Source organism: Eubalaena glacialis, chromosome 2 (assembly GCF_028564815.1).
Source record: "Eubalaena glacialis isolate mEubGla1 chromosome 2, mEubGla1.1.hap2.+ XY, whole genome shotgun sequence".
In the NCBI taxonomy this organism is placed as follows: Eukaryota; Metazoa; Chordata; class Mammalia; order Artiodactyla; family Balaenidae; genus Eubalaena; species Eubalaena glacialis.
Genome location: NC_083717.1, coordinates 150,952,768 through 150,974,574, shown reverse-complemented (window position 1 = coordinate 150,974,574; position 21,807 = coordinate 150,952,768). Strand labels below are relative to the sequence as shown.

Below are 21,807 nucleotides of genomic sequence, written 5' to 3'. Positions count from 1 at the left end.
GTAGCTGGCTCTAAAAATGTTTGTTCTTGTTTTTAAAGTCTCTTTTTTATTGCACTGAGATCTGAGAATGTAGTCTTTATAATTTCTTTCTGCATTTTTAGAATTAAGTGTTTTCTTAGTCTTTTGAAAACCAAATAGGAACAATTTAAATATTATCCTCACCTTTTTCCCCTTGGACATCTCCAAACACTACTGTGCTAGAAGTTCTGACTACATATCAAAATAGAGAATCGAAGGAAAAATGTGCTAAAAATTTCCATGGAAAAAAGAAAGATGTTACCTGAAACATATCCGTATCTTTATCATGTGTGTACTCGACCACCACAGTCTGATTCCTTGACAGAGTGTACGATATGCTGTGTTGACCTTTGCAGCTGATAGCCTAATAATGAAATAAAAAATATAAAATTTGTTAGAATTTCATTTCAACAACTTACCACAATTCTGTTTGTCGTTAAGAGACATCACTAGACTAAAGTAATAGTCTTTTTCAAAGAATCCAGAAACCAATAATATGATGTTGTTCTTATTTCCTCCATAATGATATATTTCAACCCATTTTAAGTTGTGGTCACATACTTTAAAATTTCCAAATTAACAAAGAAGTTTATTTAAATTATACTCCAAATTATTTCAATTACCCTGTCCATTCAACTTTAACCTATCTTCATTTCCATTCTTTTACATTAAGTATAATAAATAAAACTTTAATAAGCCTATCTATTAAACATTTATTGAACGATCACACTGTATGAAGACCAAGAAAGACTAAGACAGCATTTCGAAGTAGCTGGACATACATATAGCACCTAAATGAAAATGTACTCTGAACATTTATATTTGACTAATATAATTGCTTAGAGTAATAAATAGTACAACATTCCAAATCAACTTTGAAGTTAGCCTGGTTAATCTCATGGTTCTTCAATCATCTGCCCTCAGGAACTTCATGGTTGAAATGATGTTTTATTGTACATGCTTCATTAAGATAATGCAAGTATTAGAAATAATAATTATACATTTAATATGATTAGGAAGCTAAAAAAAAATACTTCTTAGACTACTCAACTCCAGTAACAAATACAATCTTAAATTTTCATTGGTCTGAGTCACATAAATTCAGTGGTACTGATAGAAGTGACATTTTTTGAAAGTCAAATTAATAAAGAATTATTTCCAGTTTAAGTTAAGTGGATGCTTGTTTATCTTTATAGTTAAGGGAAAAACCCACTTAAAAATAATTTTATTAAACTCAAACTTAAAAAACTGATAACCAGGGGGGTGATTATTTGTACAATAACTTATTTAACAGTTCCTTAAAAAGTATCTGTTGCACTTAAAAGTTTTCCATTTACAAGTGCACCAACTCAAACACAACTTTCTTGGCACACACACTACACAAAATAAGAATGTCTGTAGTTTGCCAATTATCTGCAAAAGAAGGAGTTAACAAGTGTCAGAACAGAACACCTTTAAAAAAGTTAGACATTTTTGTATGATGGTACCCTCTTAAGTACAGTGCTTCTCAAACTTCCACCAAGGTTGCCTTAACTGGAAGAGAGTTATGTGAGCCCCTGGAGATGTCCGGGAGAGCAATCTAGAAGTGAAGCTTCTCACGCTTGAAACATCTTACCTTGAAATCAGTCTAAATTTTGTATTCTACTCCTTAACATGCCTGTAGTTTTAACATTTAAACATTTTAAATATTTAAACAAGTTTGCTGGGAAATCAACGCCCCAGGAAGACCTGCTGTGCTACCCCATGACTTAGTGCAGCTTCCATGCCACTCTGGGAAGCCCCGGAAATATGCATTTTACGGGCCCTAAGTTGCCCAATTCTTCTAGAGTGTTTTATTCTAAAACTACTCTTGTGGCCCAGACTATCATAAGCATGAGTAAGACTATTTATAGGGAGAGCGAGCCCAGTGCCATACCTGGGCACCGCCCAGAGCCAAGGGAGCACAAAGATCTTGGCCAGCCCCTGCCCGGCCACCCTCAACAGGGAAGAAAGCATGGGGACCCTGAGGCCTTGAACGCCGGATCCAGGTCACCTTGAACGTTGAGCCCATTTAAAGACAAATTACAATTTCAAACTTCCACCAGTTTTTGAAACGTGGTTTAAATGTGAATCACCAGAGTTAGGAAAGGTGAACACTTTGAAGGATAAGAAAACATATTTTCTGAGACTTTTTGAATAGGAACATCTTAACCATGTGCTACATTTTAGAAACCTCTGGATTTGGGGAAGAAGGAGAAGTGGGAACAGAGATCCTACAGGGAGAAACAAGTCCCAGAAGGTGGAGGGGGCTCTGAGCAGCAGGTGATGAACTGCCCTGTGGCAGGACGGCTGGGGAACTTCGGAATCGGTGTGACCCACCTACGTCACTTCCAGTCCGGCGGTGGTCTCCCTCTGTGAGTGCTAAGCTGGGAGGGGAGGCCCTCCTGCAAAGAGGCCAACAGTCTGCACCCACAGGGGGCAGAAGCATGGAGATGAGCTGGCCCCAGAAGACTGGGATTTAAGCCAGGACTGGGGTTTGGAGCAAAAGGGGGCAGTCGAAACCCAGGCCACCTCCGGCCGCCACTGGGCTCCTCAGAAATAAATGGAGAGGCGCCCACTTCCCTTTGATGCCATGAATTAGGGCTCACGTGATCTTGTTTGTGCATTAAAGTCTACAGTGGGGCCAGATTTGGGGGATTTGGAGAAAGGTAAGAGGAGAGTTTAAGCTTGACCTCAATTTTTGCTTTCCATCTGGCAAGTATATGAGGCATTAAGCTTTTTTTGGGTTAGAAGTATCAATTTTTCAGCAATAATTTTAATATTTAAAATATGGCTCTTGGAAGTACAGCTTCTAGTAAACTACAGATTCACTGACTTGAGTCGATCATTTCAGGTTATTTTGGAAATAAACATCTCCCCAAGGCACCAAGTTGCTTTGAAATCTATTTCTGAAATATCAGAAAGGAGAGTAGGTAAGGCCTTCTCTTGGCACTCACTAGAATTCAGTACAAACACAACTACTGTAACATAGTGTGATTTCACTACACTAGTTCAAATATGGGGACCGAGTGCCTTAAAATGGTAAGGAGAGCCAGCCCAACCAACTTGCCTAGCAGACAATACTGATTGGCCATATTTGCTTTTCTACCGTGATGAGAAGCCAGGGTTGCTGACTCCCTCTTATGTCACTACCAGTGCTCAAAGGCAGGTCTGGTCTTCAGTGGTCTCCACCCCCAGCAGTGAGGGCGCGGCAGGCATTCAAGGAAAAGTCAGATGAGTGAATGGACTGCGCCGGATTCAAGATGAGACTTGGAGCTTCTTTCCTCGGGTCTTCTCAACCTCTCCCTTACCTTTCACCAGCAACGGTACCAACACTGACAGCCTCAGCTCAAATTTATTATGTGTGAATTTTATGGGGTTAAAAATACCACGACTGGACAATTACAAATTAGACACTTAACAATTACAGATCCAGAGAAGGAGAGATTCCAACATTATCCGGTTTAGGAAGTTAAGCACTGCCCCACCCAGGTGCCCAAACCAAGGCCCTTTCTGAGCCAGGACACTTTCTTCCCAGTTGAAGATGCTATCCTAGGGTTACTCTACTTGTGCCACAGGCATGGCTCAGCTGAGCCATTCTCTGTCATTCAGGGGAACAGCTAGAACTGGTTGTCCTTGTTCAACTTCAACTAACTGACAGAGTCCTCCAAGCCTCCAGACTTTAAAACAAACGTGGTTCACAAGGTCTACAGAATTTTCTTCCTCTTATAAACCCCTATGTACATACATAAGGCACTTAAAAAGATATATAATACATAATGATACCAGAAAGGCAATCCTGCAAGATGCATAATGAGATAGGTACATGTATTCATGGAAGTCAAATAGCTTTCAATCAATTTTTAAAAGTGTAAGTAAAATACTCTAATCTTTTATTAAGAAGCTGTGGGGTTAGTGTTCAATCACAAAGTAAAAAAGGGAGAAAGCCCGATGAGAAACTAACTGGCTTCTAGAAAATACTAACTTATTACAGTTATGAGTTAGCTCATTTAATTCAAGCTCCATAAGGCTGCTAAGTGAGCCTTTATCAACTGTGTAGGGAGAGAAAATGGAATTCATCACCAAGGCAGACATCGTTGGTTACCTACCTAATGCCCTTCACCCTGCTAGCTGAGCTGGCTGCCCATGACAAAGCCTGAAAATGAAGACCAGCTCTCCCAGCCTCCTCTGAAGCTAGCATGTGGAAAGGTGACCCAATCCTGACTGGTGGGACTTAGGACAAATCTGGTGTGGAGCTCCTGGAATGGGAGACATCAAGAAAGATCCTTTCCTTTCTCTGTTAATAGAAGAAATGAATGATGATTAAGGGATATCTGGAGCTGAGGTGGCCATCAGGCAACAGGAAAGGAAGGTCAAAAGACTCTCAGAGAAGCAAACTGGGCCCCAACATCTTTGAGTTGAACCAAATCGGAAACTATCTGCCCCTGACTACTTCTGTGAGAAAAATGAGGGGTTTTAGGGTGCTTTTGGTTGGGTATGTTGCTACCTGCAGTGTAAAGCATCATTACATTGTTCAGTCCAAACTTTTTCTCCTCCTGGGTTTCCTATTTCAGTCAATAGTGTAACCATATTCCAATCACTCATACTCAAAACCTCCGTGTCATCTCTCAGCCCTCTCTTGCCACTGTTGTCCAGATACAGTTAATTATTACCGTCATACTTAAAATCTAATCGTGAATCAAAGCCAAGCTCACTGATTTTACTGCATTAAGGCACAAATCAAATACAAAGTAGAATAAACAATGCGCAACATTTCACTTTTTCTCCTCAAATACAAAGTAGTTGTTGGGCAACCAGTAATTACAAAACTGATTTATTCCCCAAAGGAGTTTTACAACCAGCTCCTTTATAGCCCATAACTTTCTACTTTGGAGATTATTAGGTGTAATCTAATTCATCTTCCCTTGACCCTGGGCTGCCCTTAGTAACTTGCTTGACCAACAGAATGCAGCAGAAGTGACAGACGGGACTTGGAGGCTTGCAGCTTCCCCTTGCTGCCCTCAAACACTTGCTCTTGGAGTTCTGAGCCACCATATAAGACACCTAACTACTTGGAGGCCACCACACTACAAGAAGCCCAAGCTACGAGGAGGGCCTTGGAGACTGAAATGCCATGTGGGGAGAGGGAGGCCACGGAGAAGCAAGACCCAGACACGTGAGTGAAGGAGCCACCTTGGAAATGGACCCTCCAGTGCCAGCTGCCCCAGCATTTGCCACGTGGATCAGAAACACTGCCGTGGGAGCTCTTCCCAAATTCCTGACCCACAAAATTATCAACAAAATCAAATGATTTTTTTCTAAGCCACTAAGTGTTGCACTAGTTAGCTACACAAGTAAAGACAACTGGACCAATCAGTTTTCAAGGCCTATCGGTGCCAGAGCATCTTTTCTGTCTTATGTGACTTATCACTTAAGTCATCCCGGTGATTTGTGTGTTCACCTTACCTATGCCCCAGGGCATGGTACAGGTATAGGTAGGATGGTGCCTTTACAGAGAGCAGGGGTTGTGTTTCTGATGGCACTTTCACGAGGTCCTGAATGCATATTAAGAGGCTGTCTGTGGTTAGAACAAATATATATTTTTACTATGATAATCTTCAGTTGTCGGATGACTAAGAAGAAAATTTTGTATTAGTATTTAAAATTAGTATTTATAGATCAACATATAAAAGGCATCTGTAAAGCATTCAAAGCCTTTCAGAGAAGACAAAGCATGTCACATGGACAATTTTTAGTCCTTACACATTTGGAGCAGGAATAGAAGAGATACTAGGAAGACAGGAGAAGAAAACAACCAGACGTGTTGGAAGCTATGATGTAAAACTTTGACAAACCACACACAGCATGTACATTAATGGGGCATGCCCTACTAAACGAGAGCCAGCCTCATTTAAGGGGATGTAATATGTGTGTGTGTGTGTGTGAATCTGAGTTTCCAATGAAATGAAATTCCTTTTCTCCAAATCCACACCATATTTCTATTACTATATCTTAGAACCAAATTACTCAAGAGTTTGACAGTCGCCCTTGTCTAGATGTCCAGGATGCTGACTGTTACAGAACCACAGTTACTGTTCCTGTGCCACACAGCATTGGACTAAATCTAATGAATGTGTTTTTGAAAACAGCAGCACCCTCTGTAGTTTCTCTCCTTGGGAGTAGATAGAATTAATGTTCTTTTTTGCCTCTCAAAAGAGAGCGCCAGACACCTGGTGTGGCTTACATGTTCAAGGAAACTTTTCCGGATAAATCTCAAGTTTTCACAGAGCTGCTCTGAAGAGTTTTGCATCATGTGTCTGAATATGGTGGCATTCTCTGATACTGCTCAACGCACCCCATCTTTCAGTTTCCAAGGAAACATCTCAGGAAGAAGTCAGAGATGCTCTAACAGCCCATCAGATAGGGACAATCCTAGGAAAAGTCCTGTACACTCTACTCATGGAGCCAGAGACCCCTCTGTCTTTTGGGTTCCACCAAGAAACATAATATGAGCTTGTGTTCTCAATAGCCTTCTAAACGATGTCCGTAACTCGGCACTCTTTAATAAGGCACAGTGGATTAAGTACAGGCTCCCCAGCCAATTATTCTGCATGTTTTAGGCAAGTTTATTTTCAGCCACTTTAACTGTTAATTCTAATTTGTAAGTTAATATTTCAGCCCATCGTACAACTTAAATAAATAATTATGCAAAACTATTACCGCAGAAAGGACCTGATAAAATGGAAAACAACTACATTGATCTCTGGCAGCCATTCTGGTTATAAATACAAGCCTTCTATGACAGGGTGGATTGCTATAGGGACAACATTGTTAACTGGTATGGAAAAACTTAATAACGGAATCTGTTTTGGGATAGGACTGAAAAGGGCCAAGGAACGGAACCTTCTTCGTTCAAAAACACCTTCTGGTATTTATGTTTAGAGCAGAAATGTGCGCACTTATGAGCAGATAAAACGGCTTTGCTGTGAATTCTGTAGCATATTGGAAATACCTGATGAATAATTTTACTACCCAGAGCCCCGTGTCCACTGTGATGCTGGGGCAGTGTGGACGGGGCTGGGAACTAGAGGGTATCAGCACATACGGGTGCTTGGCAGCTGCCCTGTGAGGTCTCCGGCGTTGCTTCGCCTTGCTGCAATATCCACTGACGATCCAGCACATGTCTGGCCACAGGGCAAAAGGGAATATTCACGACAGATGGTTTATCAGTACGACTACCCAGTTTCTCCTGCTGAGCTTCAAGTTTACAGGTACTTTAGCAAAGGAGAATAAGACCATGTGTGGACATCGCAGAGATCAACGGCCAGTGGATTCTGATGTTGAGAAAAACCACACACTGGACCCCGGGTTTGGATCCTAGTTCAGTCACTCACCCACTGTAACCATTTCACCGGAGTCTTTGGTAATCACCTTTATAATTTATCAACAGAAGGACTCAATGTCGGTAGCACTGATTTCTTTGTATGCAAAGCAGAGGGAACAACGTAAAACACGGCATTGTCTCTCCTCAAATACAAACCTGCACTTAAAGCACTGCTTCCTGACCCAAGGGGTTACCATCACTTCCTTATGGTCCATAACACACGCTTTAGAGATTACTGTTCTGTTTAGCTTTAAATATATGTTAGATATTGAGTGTATTAATTAAAGATAATCCTGGTATGAAAAACATGTTTTTCCAGAATTAATGACTTTTATGTCAGGCTGACAAGTATAATTAGGCAATAAATCCTCAACCAGTCTGGTTCAAATTGCTACAAGGAAGATGAGATCTCTGCCATCCTTGTCAATTTACGTATAAAATACGTATGAGTGCTATTTCTAAAGAGAGGACGTAGCTAAAGGAATTCATAATTTATTTTGCATAAACCTACTCTTTAAAATACTCTCTCCTTTCAAGGAGCCATATTTCAAATGGGTGCCTGAACCATTAGAAAAATGGTTAGAAAAATGCTAACTTGGACTTCATCAAAATCAACAGTGTTTCGTACAATAAATAAATCAAAGTGATAAGCCTATTTGTTAGAAGCAATGGCTTTGAACTTGGCAGTGGGCCACTCCCATGCCCGTCTGGGATCGGCTCACTGAGCTATTCGACAAACGTTGGCAGAGAACCTAGTGCATGCATAGTGCTGGGGCAGCCGCGGTCAATCAATCCAGCAAACACAGATGCCAGAGAGGGTGAGAATGTTTGAAGAGAACGTGTTCCTAACTTGGAGTCACTCCTAATTACACTGAAGCTGGATTTGGTCGGTGGTACCAGTCACAAGAGATGACCTATATAGTTCGGAGAACAAGACACACCGAAGGCTTGTGGCTGGAGAGTTGGGCAGGAACACGTCCATGGGCCTTGCAGAGATCTGTCCCCCAGGAATTCTTACCACTTTACACTGATGGAATGAAAAGCTCCTTGAGGGCAGGAACTCCTGTCTTTTTAAACCTGCCTTCAATTCAGGCAGTATATTGCATGGCTAACAGTACAGATCAGGCTGGATTCCCACTCCACTGATGACCAGCTGCGGGACTCTGGGCAAGTTACTTCAATGCTCTGTGCCTCAGTTCTGTCATCTTACAAGTGCTGGTCCTGGGTCCAGGAAGGTCAGTGCTGTCTGAGGACAAAGATGCTTTAGCTACTTCTATATCCACCCAGTTTATCACAAAGTGCTGAACAAGTGACAGGTTCAGATCCAAGTCTGTATAGATTATGTCACTGTACTTTTTAAACCTATTAAGCTAACCTAATGTGCAATCTCCTGTTTCCATTATTTTGTCTCCTGTCTTTCGGAAAATAGGGATGATGTGCAGTTTTCCCACAGAGCAATACTGTGACTAGGACACACATCTAGACACATGAACAGGTTATGTTACCAATCACATGTGTGCACTGGTCACTATCAATGACGGTCTATTTCAAATGGTGACTCTGAAAGTGCGCCCTTTTCAAAGACATCTCCCCACAGTGACTGCATGGCAGCTCCCCCAAAGCAGGAGAGGACGAGGAAGGGGTACAGCCCTGTTAGCGCAAGGTAGCGCTCTGGCACTCCATCCATCTCAGTGCCCACACAGACGTCCAATGTCCGAAGTGCCGACTACCTTGGGGTCTAACCCTGTGGCAAGGACCACCGTGGTCACCTGGGGAAGGATGCGGGGTCACGCTCGTCTGGTAGGAGATAAAGAAACTGACCTCCAACAAATTCATTCATCAAAACAGCAATGCATTTGCTTCGGAACATTTTATGGTTCTAGATGTGAGCAAGAAGGGGCACAGGAAGAAAGGAAGAAGATGCAATGTATTTGTGAAATGCTAAGTATTTCAGTGAAAATTAAAACAATGATGAGATTACCTCTTTGTTGTACACAAACAAGACTAGGGAGGAGAGAGAGAGAGAGAAACCTAACCGTGGCCTCCTGTAACAGGAGTTTGTAAACTTTAAGAGGAGATATTTAGTCAGTCAATGGACAATGCTTTAAGGGATGGGTGTGAATCTGTCTGCTGCAACATCGAACATTTACTTATCTGAATATTTAAGTATCTGCATACATATGATCTACTTGCCACAAGAGACAAAGCCAACTGAAAGAATGAACCCTAATAAATATGAATTATAAATGAAAATGAAGTATCTTGCAAAATGACTAAGTTGAAAAAGTAAAATCAGTTCAGTAATTCCATTTATATACTTTTATAAATAATATACTTTATATGAATCATGCATTTACTGGGTTAAAAAAAAGTATATTTTGTTTCTAAAGAGCACTGGAGAGAAAATACATAGGTATCTACCATAAACTATGTGTTACACTGAGCCAACAGTAAATGCAAGCCTTAATTTGTTGCCATGAGCAGGCAAACTTCCAGATACTATAAACTGAATATGACATAAAGCGATTTTATACCAAGATATCCAAAGACCCGCCATATAATTATTTTAATATGTGGGCCAGTTTATCAGCTGTCAAAACAATCCCTTGAGTACTGAAGAATAAAAAGACTAAAATTTACTCTGGTTCAAAATAAAACGAAATACAAAACCCTATTGATTACCTATAGCGAAAAAAGCAAAAGCTCTCATTTAAAAGACGTTAAAAAGAAAAAAAAAAAAACGGGAAGCGGGGAGGCTCAATTTTTCCCCTCATTTTACTTGGATTTTTCTTTTTAAGGCTTGGCCTTGATTTAAAATTTGCCTGTCTGCTGCAGGATCTCATTTTCGTTACGGAGTAAAACCAGTTGGGTAAGGCCACGTCGTAGTTATGTAGAGACATGGAGATATTTACTCTCAAAAGACAACATTTATCTTGGCAGTTGGCATTTTCAAGATGTTAGGCCGGCTAGAATCATGCAGGTTCCAATCCTAATATACAAAACTTTGAGTAAGACAATGGCTGAAGTACAAGGAAACATATATGTACCTAACATGTGTGCCTGCCCCCGCTCCCCCAAGCATTCATACACGCTTTTGGAAGAAGTTTGGATATACATTTGAATGTTCCTCCTCAAGCCTCATTCAACTGAACTTCTTAAAAGGGCCCTGGTTATCTGTGTCCTTGGGTCGTATTCTGAAACTGTTTCTTAACCTGTAAAGTAAAACACTTGCCTTGAAGAGCTGTTGAAAAAACTCAGATGATGTTTGTAAAGGACCCCGAGTCCAGTGCCCAACACATAATAATTACTATTACAGCCAGCTATTTTTATGACTAAAACATTCATAATCTCTATCAGATAATTTAATACTTAATTTTACAGAGGCCTCCAGATTCTTGATTGATTTGGAAGGCAGAGAATATTGTTAATTGGGTAATATGTGCACAGAGTACCAAACATTACCAATGAATAGTATGCTCCTTCCCATGCAGCCCTCGGCCACAGAGAGCGCCTCTAGTACTAGTTCCATGTATATCCTTTCAGGGAATATCGGTGTCTGTGCTAACATAGCACAGGTGGCAGAAAGGAGAGCACACTGTCCACAGAGTTCTGTCCCCTGCTTCTCTCACTTAACAATACAACTTGTACAATGGTCTGCATCACCTGGCTATTTGTGCCTCCTCATTCTTTTCGATGTGTAGATATAGCCTGATTTTTCAATCTTTTAAACTTATTTAACAAAAAAATTAAGAAATAAATTTTCTACTTTACAAGCAACGTTGCAACGAATATCCATGTATTCAATTTGCATACAGGGGAATATATCTATAGGATAAATTCCTAGAGATACAATTGCTGGATCAAATGATATGTGTACTTTTAATATTGATAGTTATTGTCGAACTACTTTTCGTAGAAGTGATGCCAATTTAGATTCTCACCAGAGGTATATGAGAGGGTGTTTCCCCTACCCTCACCAACATAGTTATTAAGTGTTATGGTCTGTATCGTATGATATGTGAAAATGACATCACTGTGCTTTAAGCATTTCTATTATCATTACTGAAGCTGAATGTGTTTTAAAATGCTTAAAAGTCATCTCTTTTCTTTACTGTGAACTGTTTATATCTTTGTCCATTACTCTTTTGGTCTTTTTCATACTGATTTGTAGGTACTCTTTATATATTACCCCCATTGTCTGTGATATGAGTTGCAAATTCCCACCACTCATTTGGCTTTTGACTTTATTTAATGTGTTTTTGCCATACAGATTATTTTTAGAAGTTTACATAGTGAAACATCAGTGTTTTTTTTTCTCATTTCCAGATTTTACCTCATAATTAGAAAGGCTTTCCTCAATCCCAAATAAAGTGAACAATTTTCCATTCTTTAGTACATTTATGATTTTACTTTTTATGTTTAAAAATATTACTTGCACACTTATCTGAACAGCCGTGAGTGCGTATAAAGATAAGTTTCTATTTTCAGCATATAAAAGTCGTATTACGAGCATACAATGCTTGTATGTTTGTACATACTAGCTTCTCTTTTTCCTTGTATTTCCTATACATTTTGCTTAGAGAAAGTGATGCTGTTATTTGATACATAATGATCACAACTCCTAGGTCTTCATTGGATTGTATCCCTTTTCATTATAAAGAAACTTTCTTTGACTTAATACCTTTTTAACCATGAATTCAATCTTCCTTAATGTTAAGACTGTAACTTTGACTCTTTTTGTTTGTTTGCATTTCTTTGGTATGCTCCATAATTTTACCCCCAATCTAGATCATTTTGTTTTAGATGTGTTTTATATACAGCCTATAATTGTATTTCTCTACGTGATCCAATTCTTTTAATATGTAAGTTTAGAACAGTCACATTTATTGATAGGTACAAGATATATCTATACTCTCTGCCTGTATTGCTATTATTGCCTTTTATTATAGAAACAACTTTACTAAGGTCTAAGTGAGACACAATAAACTGCATCTATTTAAAATGTACAATTTGATAAGTTTCAACATGTTTATGTACCTATAAAACCATCATCATAATAAAATTACGCACATATCTATAACCCACAGAAGTTTCCTCACCATGCCCCTTTGTAACTCATCATTCCCTTCCAGCTGCTTCTTCATGTCCAGGCAGCCAATGATTTGTTTTCTATCACTATAGATATTAGATTGCACTTTCTGTCATTTTATAGGAATGAAATCTTACACTATGTACTATTTTATAATTCTGGCTTTTATTTAGCATCATTATTTTTAGATTGATCCATTTAGTTGCACGTATCAATAGTTCATTACTTTTATGCTGGGCAGCATACCCTTGTAGGAATAAACTAAAATTTGTTTATCAATTCATCTGTTGATGGATATCAGGTTACTCGTTTTTGGCTACTGCAAATAAAGCTGTTATGAACATTTATGTCCAAGTGTTCGTATAAACATATGCTTTCATTTCTCTTGATCAAATACCTAGAAGTGGAATAGCTGGACATACGGTAGGTGTACATTAAACTTTTTAAGAAACTGCCAGATTGTGTTCCAAATTGGTTGTACCATTTGGTATTCCCATCAGCCATGAATGTGAGTTCCAATTGCTCCACATCCTGCCAGCCCTTGGTACTGTCATCTTTTCATTTCAGCCACCCTTATGAGTATGTAGTGGTATCTCATTGTGGTTTTAATTTGTATTTCTCTAATGAGTAATGACATTGAGAATCTCTTCATGTGCTAATTTGCCATCTATATATCTTCTTTGGTGAAATGTCTGTTCAAATCTTTGCCTATTAAAAAAAATTAGGTTATTTTCTTATTATTGAGTTCTGAGAACTCTTTATATATTCTGAATACAAATCCTTTATCATATATATGACTTGCAAATTTTTCTCACAGTCTGGCGTAGCTTTTCATTCTCTGAACAATTTCTTTCAAAGAGCAGAAGTTCTTATTTTTTATGTTTGTCAATTCGTTCTTTTACAAATCAAGTTTGCTTTTGTATCTAAGAAATCTTTGTCTAATCCAAAATCACAAAGATTTTTTTCCCTATGTTTCCTTTTAGAAGTTTTATATTTAGGTCTATGATCCATCCTAAGCTAATTTTTGTACACAGTAAAAGGAATGGATCAAAGTTCATATTTCTGCATATGGATACCCAAATGGTCCAGCACCACCGGTTTAAAAGGCTAAACTTTTCAACTAAGTTGCCTTTGCACCTTTGTTGAAAATCAGTTGTCCATGTACGTGCAGGCCTATTTTTGGACCCTATTCTATTGACCTATTTATATATCTTTACATCAGCACCACATTGTCTTAATTATTGTAGCTTAAAAAAAGTCTTGAAGTCAGTTAGTGTGAGTATTCCAATTCTGTTCTTCTTTTTCAAAACGGTTTTGGCTTTTTTAGGTTTTTGCATTTTCAAGTAAACATTAATTTCTTTTTTAAAAAGCCTGCTGGAATTTTGATAGGGAGTGTGTTGAAATTACAAATCAATTTGGGAAGAACTGACACCAATGTTGAGTTTCCTGATCTACGAACACGGACTATCTCTTCATATATTTGGAGATGTGGTACAACTCTCAGCAATGTTTTGTAGTGTTTAGCGTGCAAGTCTTGCACATCTTTTGTTAGCTTCATCCTTAAGTACAGTTGATTCTTGTTATTCACCATAGTTATGTTCTATAAAGTTGCTGCAAACAGTGAATTCATGAATACCTTGGAGAAATACAGGGTAAGGTTCCTGTGAGTCGTGGGTCACAACATTTTTGTCAGCTGATCAATACATAACCTTGTTTTATATGTGTTTCTGTTTAAAGACACCTTGTTTAATACAGACTTCTTACAAATAATTAATTGTCAAACAGGCAGAGTGTCGTTTTGTTCAACCTCAGGTGGCAACTCAAATTTTTCACCATATGCTGCTCATCCCCACAAATGGCTGTGAATGTGCCGTAAATATTGGTTTTGGGGATACCAATAAATTTTAGTGAGTAGGTGAATGTGCAAATATGGCATCTGAAAATAATGAAGATCGTATTTCACATTTTTGATGCTACTGTAAGTGGTATTTTTTAAAAAATTAATTTCTGAGCTTCTGTAGTATCCTTTTAAAAAATCTTTCACATTATGGTCTGCGCTTTCTTTGCCTTATGTTCTGTATTTTATATGATTACTTAGAAGGCTTATATTTCTATTTTTGTGGTTACTTTCATGTATACAACTATATAAATATGGTTACACTCATTAACTCTCTAATAAGGGCAATGATAAAGGAGAATATTTTCATCTCCTCTCTACCATCCACCTACACACATTTTTAATTGATTTTACAATGTTTACTGCTGTTTGCTTTTTAAAAAACCATTAAAGATACTTATATCTTTCTGTTTTAAATGATAGTTTTTATCTCCCAGCTATAAAATCTGAGGATATTAGCATGCATACAGCACTTTTCACCTTTTCTCCTCTTCCTCTCTGACCTTTTATTTCATTATTTGTTATTTCTACATTGCAGAATTTAAAACATTTATATTCTATTTTGCGACAATCACTTTTACTTTGATTTTAGTCCTACAGAGAGTGCTTAATTCAACATCTAGATGCCAGTCTCTTTGCCAACAATTCTCCATTCACCTCCTATTTGGCTGAAATTTGTCTTCTGGTAATTTCTTCAGTAAAGGATCATAAAAATTCTACATCCTGAGTGCTTGCATGTTTATCAATATTTGCCTGTTAGCTGTATGTGTAAAAGAAATTTGGAGTAAGTAAAGAAATCTTGGGTCACTAGATTATGAAGTCCTTGGGCAAAAAAATCTAAGCATCTAGCATAGTGCAATAATCTTTTGAACAACCGCCAGATGAAATGAGTCACTAACAAAAATGGATGAAAGGTCTTGCACACAAAAATATTTTCCTCTGTGCATATTCTATCTTAAGACTTTTACAATCTGGCTGTATTTGGTGAGAATATCATCCAAAGAAATCAGGGATATTATACAACACAAGAATCAAGTGGGGACAATCACAGCACTGGGACATAATGTGACAATGGAAAGAATGTCAGGTCAGGAGCAAGACACTTATTAGCTTGAGGCTCAGCCCCAAGACCAACTGACCAAGTCCTTCTGTGTGTTACTAAAACCTTACAAATCTGGTAAAAGAGGAAAGCAGTGGCACAGATTTCAAATGCCACTTTTCACTGTAAGAATACGTTCTACGTAGGGAGAAGAATTATCATTATCACCCCCTACCCAACCTCAGCTATTATTAAAATTGTTTAAATTCCTTGAGAAATTAAGGGCTGAAGGACAAGAATGGGGGTAAGGGATATCTCAGAAAAAAAGTCTGACATGAAAAATCTGTAGATAATCCATTTACACATAATCAAAAAATCAATGAGAGAGTAAAATGGCTTGATATTGAGTACACGGGGAATTCAGATCTGACATGGTTATTAGGTCAGTAAGATTATTACTATTGATGAAAAGATCTATCCATGAAGTAGATAACACAATGTGTATTCCTTAGGTGATGCTGAGGAACAAAACTCTGAGAACTGCAGCTAAAAATGACCAGGGTCAATGCTCTGTTATTATACTTGCTGTCTAGCTAAAGGAAGACAAATGAAGGGACAGATCTGCCTTAGGACTCTGCCTGAAGACTGCTGCTTAAAATAAACCAGCCCTGCCTCTAATGGTTTTGGGGAAGAGACAATATAAATACATTCAACAAACAAATGTGTTGCTATCTAGTGGATGAAGCCTATGCTGAATGGGAAACCCTATAGATGCCACCTATCAAAGCAACTTTTCAAGAATAAACCTGTGTGATCAGAGCAAGTGCGTCTCATTTATGGCACTAGGAAAGTCCGCACCCTTCAGCCATATATTTATATATTAAGTTTAATTACGTTAGCAATCTAAACGCATAAAATCCTCTGCTTGGATACCACTCTAAAAATAAGAAACTCAAAACAGATTTATAAAATAAGATAAACATCTGCACTTTAATGCAGTAATGATTTCTGCATATATAGTGCTTTTTCAAGGTAGAGCATTCTCATGTATATTATTTTACTTGATCATCTGGCACACACAACCACTACAATGTGGATATAATTATCCCCATTTTGTAAAATAAGGAAACTGACTTGGAGAGCGTAAGTCATTTCCTTAGTGAATGGGTAAGTCTACACTGCACTGAAAACTCTCTTCATTATACTTCATTGCTTTTTTACAAAACAATTTCCAACTCTGGGAGAGGGCATTTATACAAACTTTCATAATCATATATAATTTTTTCTACAAAGAAAAAGCAATCTGGGATTTTGATTGAAACTGCTGAATCTATAGATCAATTTTTGGGAAAACTGACATCTCAATAATATCACACCTTCCAATCCATGGCTATGGCAGGAGACATGGAGAAATATATCGACTGATTTTTGAATAATGAACCAACCCTAAATTCCTGGGATAAACAATGCAAAAATCTTACCATTCCTCCCTCCTGCCCTTGATGTTACTGTCATATATTTGACTTCTATATATATTATAAACCTTGTAATTATTATTAATTTTGCTTTAACCAGTTAATTATCTTTTAAAGAGATTTTTAAAATGTCTTTTATATTTACCCTTATTTTTACCATGTCCAGAGTACTCTGTGTAAATCCAAATTTCCCTCTGGTATCTTTTTTCTTCTGCCAAAAGACCTAACATTTCTTGTTGTGCCATTTGCCATCGATAACTATTTTCAGTTTTGTTTGTTTGAAATAGGTCTTTCCTTTCATTTCTGAAAGATATTTTTGCTAGATATAGAATTCTAGATTGAGAGTCTCCCTTTTTTTCTTTCTCCTTCTTCCTCCCTTCCAGTACTTTAAAGATGTCAATCCATTGTCTTTCGGTTTTGCAGCATTTCTGGTAAGTTGTTTTTGGTTTGTTTTTTCATTCTTATTTTTGTGCAGGGGAACTGCCTCTTCTTTCTCTGGGTGCCTTCAAGATTTTATTAACAGTTTTCAGCAATTTGATTGTGATAGGTCTTACCTGTAGTATTCCTTATGTTTCTTCTCTTTGGGGTTCATTGAGCATTTTAGATCTTGGATTTATCATTTTCATCGAATTTGGAAAAAAATCTGGCCTTTAAAAATTTTTTCTTATTGGCATATAGTTGATTTACAATGTTGTGTTAGTTTCAGGTGTACAGCAAAGTGAATCAGTTATACATATACATATATCCACTCTATTTTAGATTCTTTTCCCATATAGGCCATTACAGAGTACTGAGTAGAGTTCCCTGTGCTATACAGTAGGTCCTTATTAGTTATCTTTTATATAGAGTAGTGTGTATGGCCATTCTTTTCTTTCTTTTCCTACTCCCATTTTTCTAAAACACCAATTATACATGTTTGAGTCCACTTGATATTTTTCTACATTTTACTGTGGCTCTCTTCACTTTTTTTCAGCCATTTTCCTCTCTCTGCCTTATACTGAATACTTTATATTGCTATGTTTTCCAGTTCACTGATCTTTTCTTCTTCAGTTTCTAAAATGCTGTTACCTCAACCAGTGTGTTTTTCACTTTAGACACTTCATTTTTCACTTTGGAAGTTTCAGTTGGGTCCTTCTTTTACTTCCATTCCTCTCCTCAACATGTTCATGTTTTCCTCTACACTCTTGATCACAGGGAATATAACTATTGCAGTTGTTTTACCCTTCTTGTCTATTAATTCCATCTGTAATTTCTGGGTTTGTTACTACTGGTTGATTCTCACCACCCTTGCCTCAGTATAGGTCATAATTTTACTGCTTTTCTGCCTTTCTGGTAATTTCAGATTGGATGCTGGACACTGTGATTTTTATATTTCGGGGTGCTGGATTTTGTTAAAGGTGTTGAACTTGTTCTGGCAGGCAGTTATGCTACTTTGGATCAGTTTTCTCTCTCAAGGCTTGCTTGTAAGCTTTGTTAGGGCAAGTCCAGGGCAGACTTTGACCTAGGGATAATTTAGCCTTGTTATCTATTTCTCTTCTATAGACTCTATCCTATTTCTCTTGTATTAGGAAGTCTTTCTACTCTGCAAGTGGGAACATGGACTAAGCCCCAGCCCTTTGTGAGCTGTGGAAATGGTTCAGCCCACTGCTTTCCAGTGGTTCTTTGCCCACAATGTGGAGTTTTACCCCACACATGAGCAAAGCAGTGCTTACCCAGGGGCTCAGGGGCATCGTCCTCTGCAGCTATCAGGAGCTCTTTCTCCCTATGAAGCTCCCATCTCTGCTACTGTCCTTCACAAATTCTAGCTGCCTTAACTGTAATCTCTGGCCCTTCAACACAGGGCTGTGTTGTTCCCCATCTGCTTGGGCCTGGAAACTGCCTTCAGGCCATTTAGGATGGGGGTGGGGGGTTGCCTCATTCATTTCCCTTCTCTTAGGGAATCACAGCCCTGAGCTGCCTGTGGTCCAATGCCTGCAAACAGTTATTTAATATATTTTGTCCAGTGTTTCATTGTGTACAGCAAGGGGAGAGAGAAAGTTTCTACAGGAGATAATTCTTGATGGGTAGGCACAGAACTCTGTTTTGCATACATTCAGAAAATCTAGGGGGTGGGGGTAGAGTCTAGTACACTTGAAGTGATGACAATTTTAAACTTAATTCAACTTCTTGAATTATAACACTCCTAGTAACATTAAATATTAGTAGTATTCCAATCTACTTCTTGATAATCTTATTTTTTTTCCTGAACACTTAATAGCTGATATTTGTTTATTTTATTTGTATACTGTCTTCCTCCTAGCTCACATTACAAAGTAATTTCTAAAAGGGTAAGAACTTTTGCTATGCTGTTCATTGATTTATCTTTAGTACCTAGAGTACACAAATACTTTATAAGTACACATTGTCTTATAAAGTAGTTGTGTATTGTGTGTATTCCTGGCACACACAGTACACAACTACTTTACAAGACAATGTGTGCATCTATTCTTTAACTTGGTAGGTATCTCTGTTATAGAAGAAAACACATATTTGTTATAAAGCTAATTCTGGTTAAATCACATCCTATTTGCCCTTGATGTTCACCATATATTATTAAAATAGGGCTCTATGTATATCCAGGCAAATACTTAAAAAGAAATACTCAAATTCATATTTTGAAAGGAAAAGCAACACTATATACCTTAATGTTTGTCAAAGTAAATAATACGTAAGAATGCAGAACATCCTATGGAAATATTCAAGCATCTGGCACCTTCTAGCAGCATACACTAGTATGAATCTGAAGATGAAGGTTACATATACTCAAAACGTGCACTTTAAAAGGTATGACCTAGATTAATCAGAGCATATGAGATGAAGGAGGGGAGACCTATCTGAAATCTGCCTGAGATAAAATCTTTTGTTATTTAAGAACTTATAGGCTAGGTTAACTAGTGATTTCATTATTCTATATATTAGTTACTTCACAAGAAGTTCTGAAGTGTTGTGCTTTCTAACTACAATTTGTGTTAAACAAACAAAAAAAGGAGTCAGCCTCAACATAAAATCTTTGCTTAAAAGATACAGGGACAAATTGAAGTTTATATATTTTTTCAATCAGATCTCAGTAAATGTTTTCTGGATACCCCCTTTCTCCAGAATCACACCTGGCTTCTGACATTTCTGATTAATTTTCATTCTGTAGTGAATGATGTTTTTTGTCTTGCCTAACCCAAACTGACTCCACCATGACAACCCATACACATAACATGGGACATGTTAGATGTGTTTTCACAGGAATAATGTTACCGTCATGTTTTCTAAGACTTCTTTCAAAGCTTGTTGACTTGGCAAGTGATGGGACTGGGTTACAGTACTTTAGGTCCAACAGATGTTCCAATAAAGACTTGGCCGTGTTAATGAACACAGTGTAGGAACATTTTCCCTTTGGGAAATCTTACTTTAGGACAGGGCTATGTGACGATTAACTATGAAACTAATTCTAAAGGCCTAAATAGCGTTTTTTTCAAGTCTGGCTACTTGACTTCGCCTGTGCTATGGTGACGAGTTACTTGTCTATAAATTGTCAGCTCCTTACTGTCTAGCTGCATGACGTCTGGCACAGAGAGTACTCAGTGTTTGCCAAATGAGTAAATTCTTGAGCCAGAGTACCCTATCCTCTCAAGCATTCTAGATGCTCGAGACATTATTACCCTGTGTTAGTCTCAAATTAAGTTAATGAAAAATTCTGAAAGTTCTACCTCATCATCCATTTATGCCTCACTACGAACAAAACCAAGAGAATTACGGTACACAATGCGTGGCGCCTCAGGCCATCGTGTCAATCTAGACAGGAACACAAGATGAATATAAACCGACCAGCTGAAGTATCAACGTACGTGGCTACCCTTGATGTGGCAACCCCAGAGCTCCGACAGCTCGTCCTGATACTCTACGCTAGCTTTAAACAACTAACATTTAAACTTTCACATCTAATAGTCCCCATCATTTACACTTAGAGGCCTCTTTCCAAGAACTGTAGGTGTCAAAAACTTGAGTCTTGGACTTGGTTTTGCCTAAATTGCAGAGGCTGCAGGGTATGGTGGGACTGAAGTGGGGCGTGAAGTCCAACAGGTGGTTTAAATATGAGAGTCCACTGCACACCAGCTCTGAGAACACAGGCATGTCACACAACCTCCCTGCCTGGAAACTGGGGGGGCAACAAGAGCCACCTCAAAGAACTGTTACAAGGGTGAAACAGAGTGCCCCGAGGAAACACTGCTACTTGCCCTTAAGTTACTAACAGATTACAATACTCTCAACTGTAAAGCATCAATAACTACCCTACTTACCTTACAGGGATAAAGCGAAGCAAGAAAATAAACTTGATTTTTTAAGTTTAAAGCTCTACACAAACGTTATGCCACTATCTTCCTAGAGGGGGTAATTCCATGTGTGACGGAAGGAGGTACACTAAGGTTAAGAAGTACAAATGTCAACCTCTGTTTATGAAGAGGGCTTGTTGGTGACTTCACAGGGCCAGTGTGCCTACCTCCCCCTCCCCCCACCGTGGGGACTGAGCGCAGCTGAGCTGAGGGGCAGCTGAGGGCAGCTGAGCGTGGGTCACTAATGGTTCACGACTGAACCCCTTTCTGGGGAAGGTCCCTTTGACTACCCAGTTCAGAAATGCCTGGGAGAGGATGCTCTTCCCCCAGGAGCAGCCTGTGGCCCGTAACTATCAAGAAAAGTGGGATCTAGAGATTGTCATACTGAGTAAGTCAGACAGAGAAAGACAAATATCGTATGATATTGCTTATATGTGGAATCTAAAAAAAGGGTACAAGTGAAGTTATCTACAAAACAGAAATAAAGTTACAGATGTATAAAATAAACTTATGGTTACCGGGG

The 21,807-nt window shown here is 38.4% G+C and overlaps 1 protein-coding gene across 1 annotated transcript in view; it reads right to left on the bottom strand.

Moving 5' to 3' along the window:
* Positions 1–21,807, bottom strand: part of PELI2 (pellino E3 ubiquitin protein ligase family member 2) — a 202,642-nt gene that overhangs the window by 26,337 nt on the left and 154,498 nt on the right. Inside the window, exon 3 of the mRNA XM_061180870.1 lies at positions 281–382. Coding sequence (XP_061036853.1) covers positions 281–382 — 102 coding nt within the window. The remainder of the gene's footprint in view (positions 1–280; positions 383–21,807) is intronic.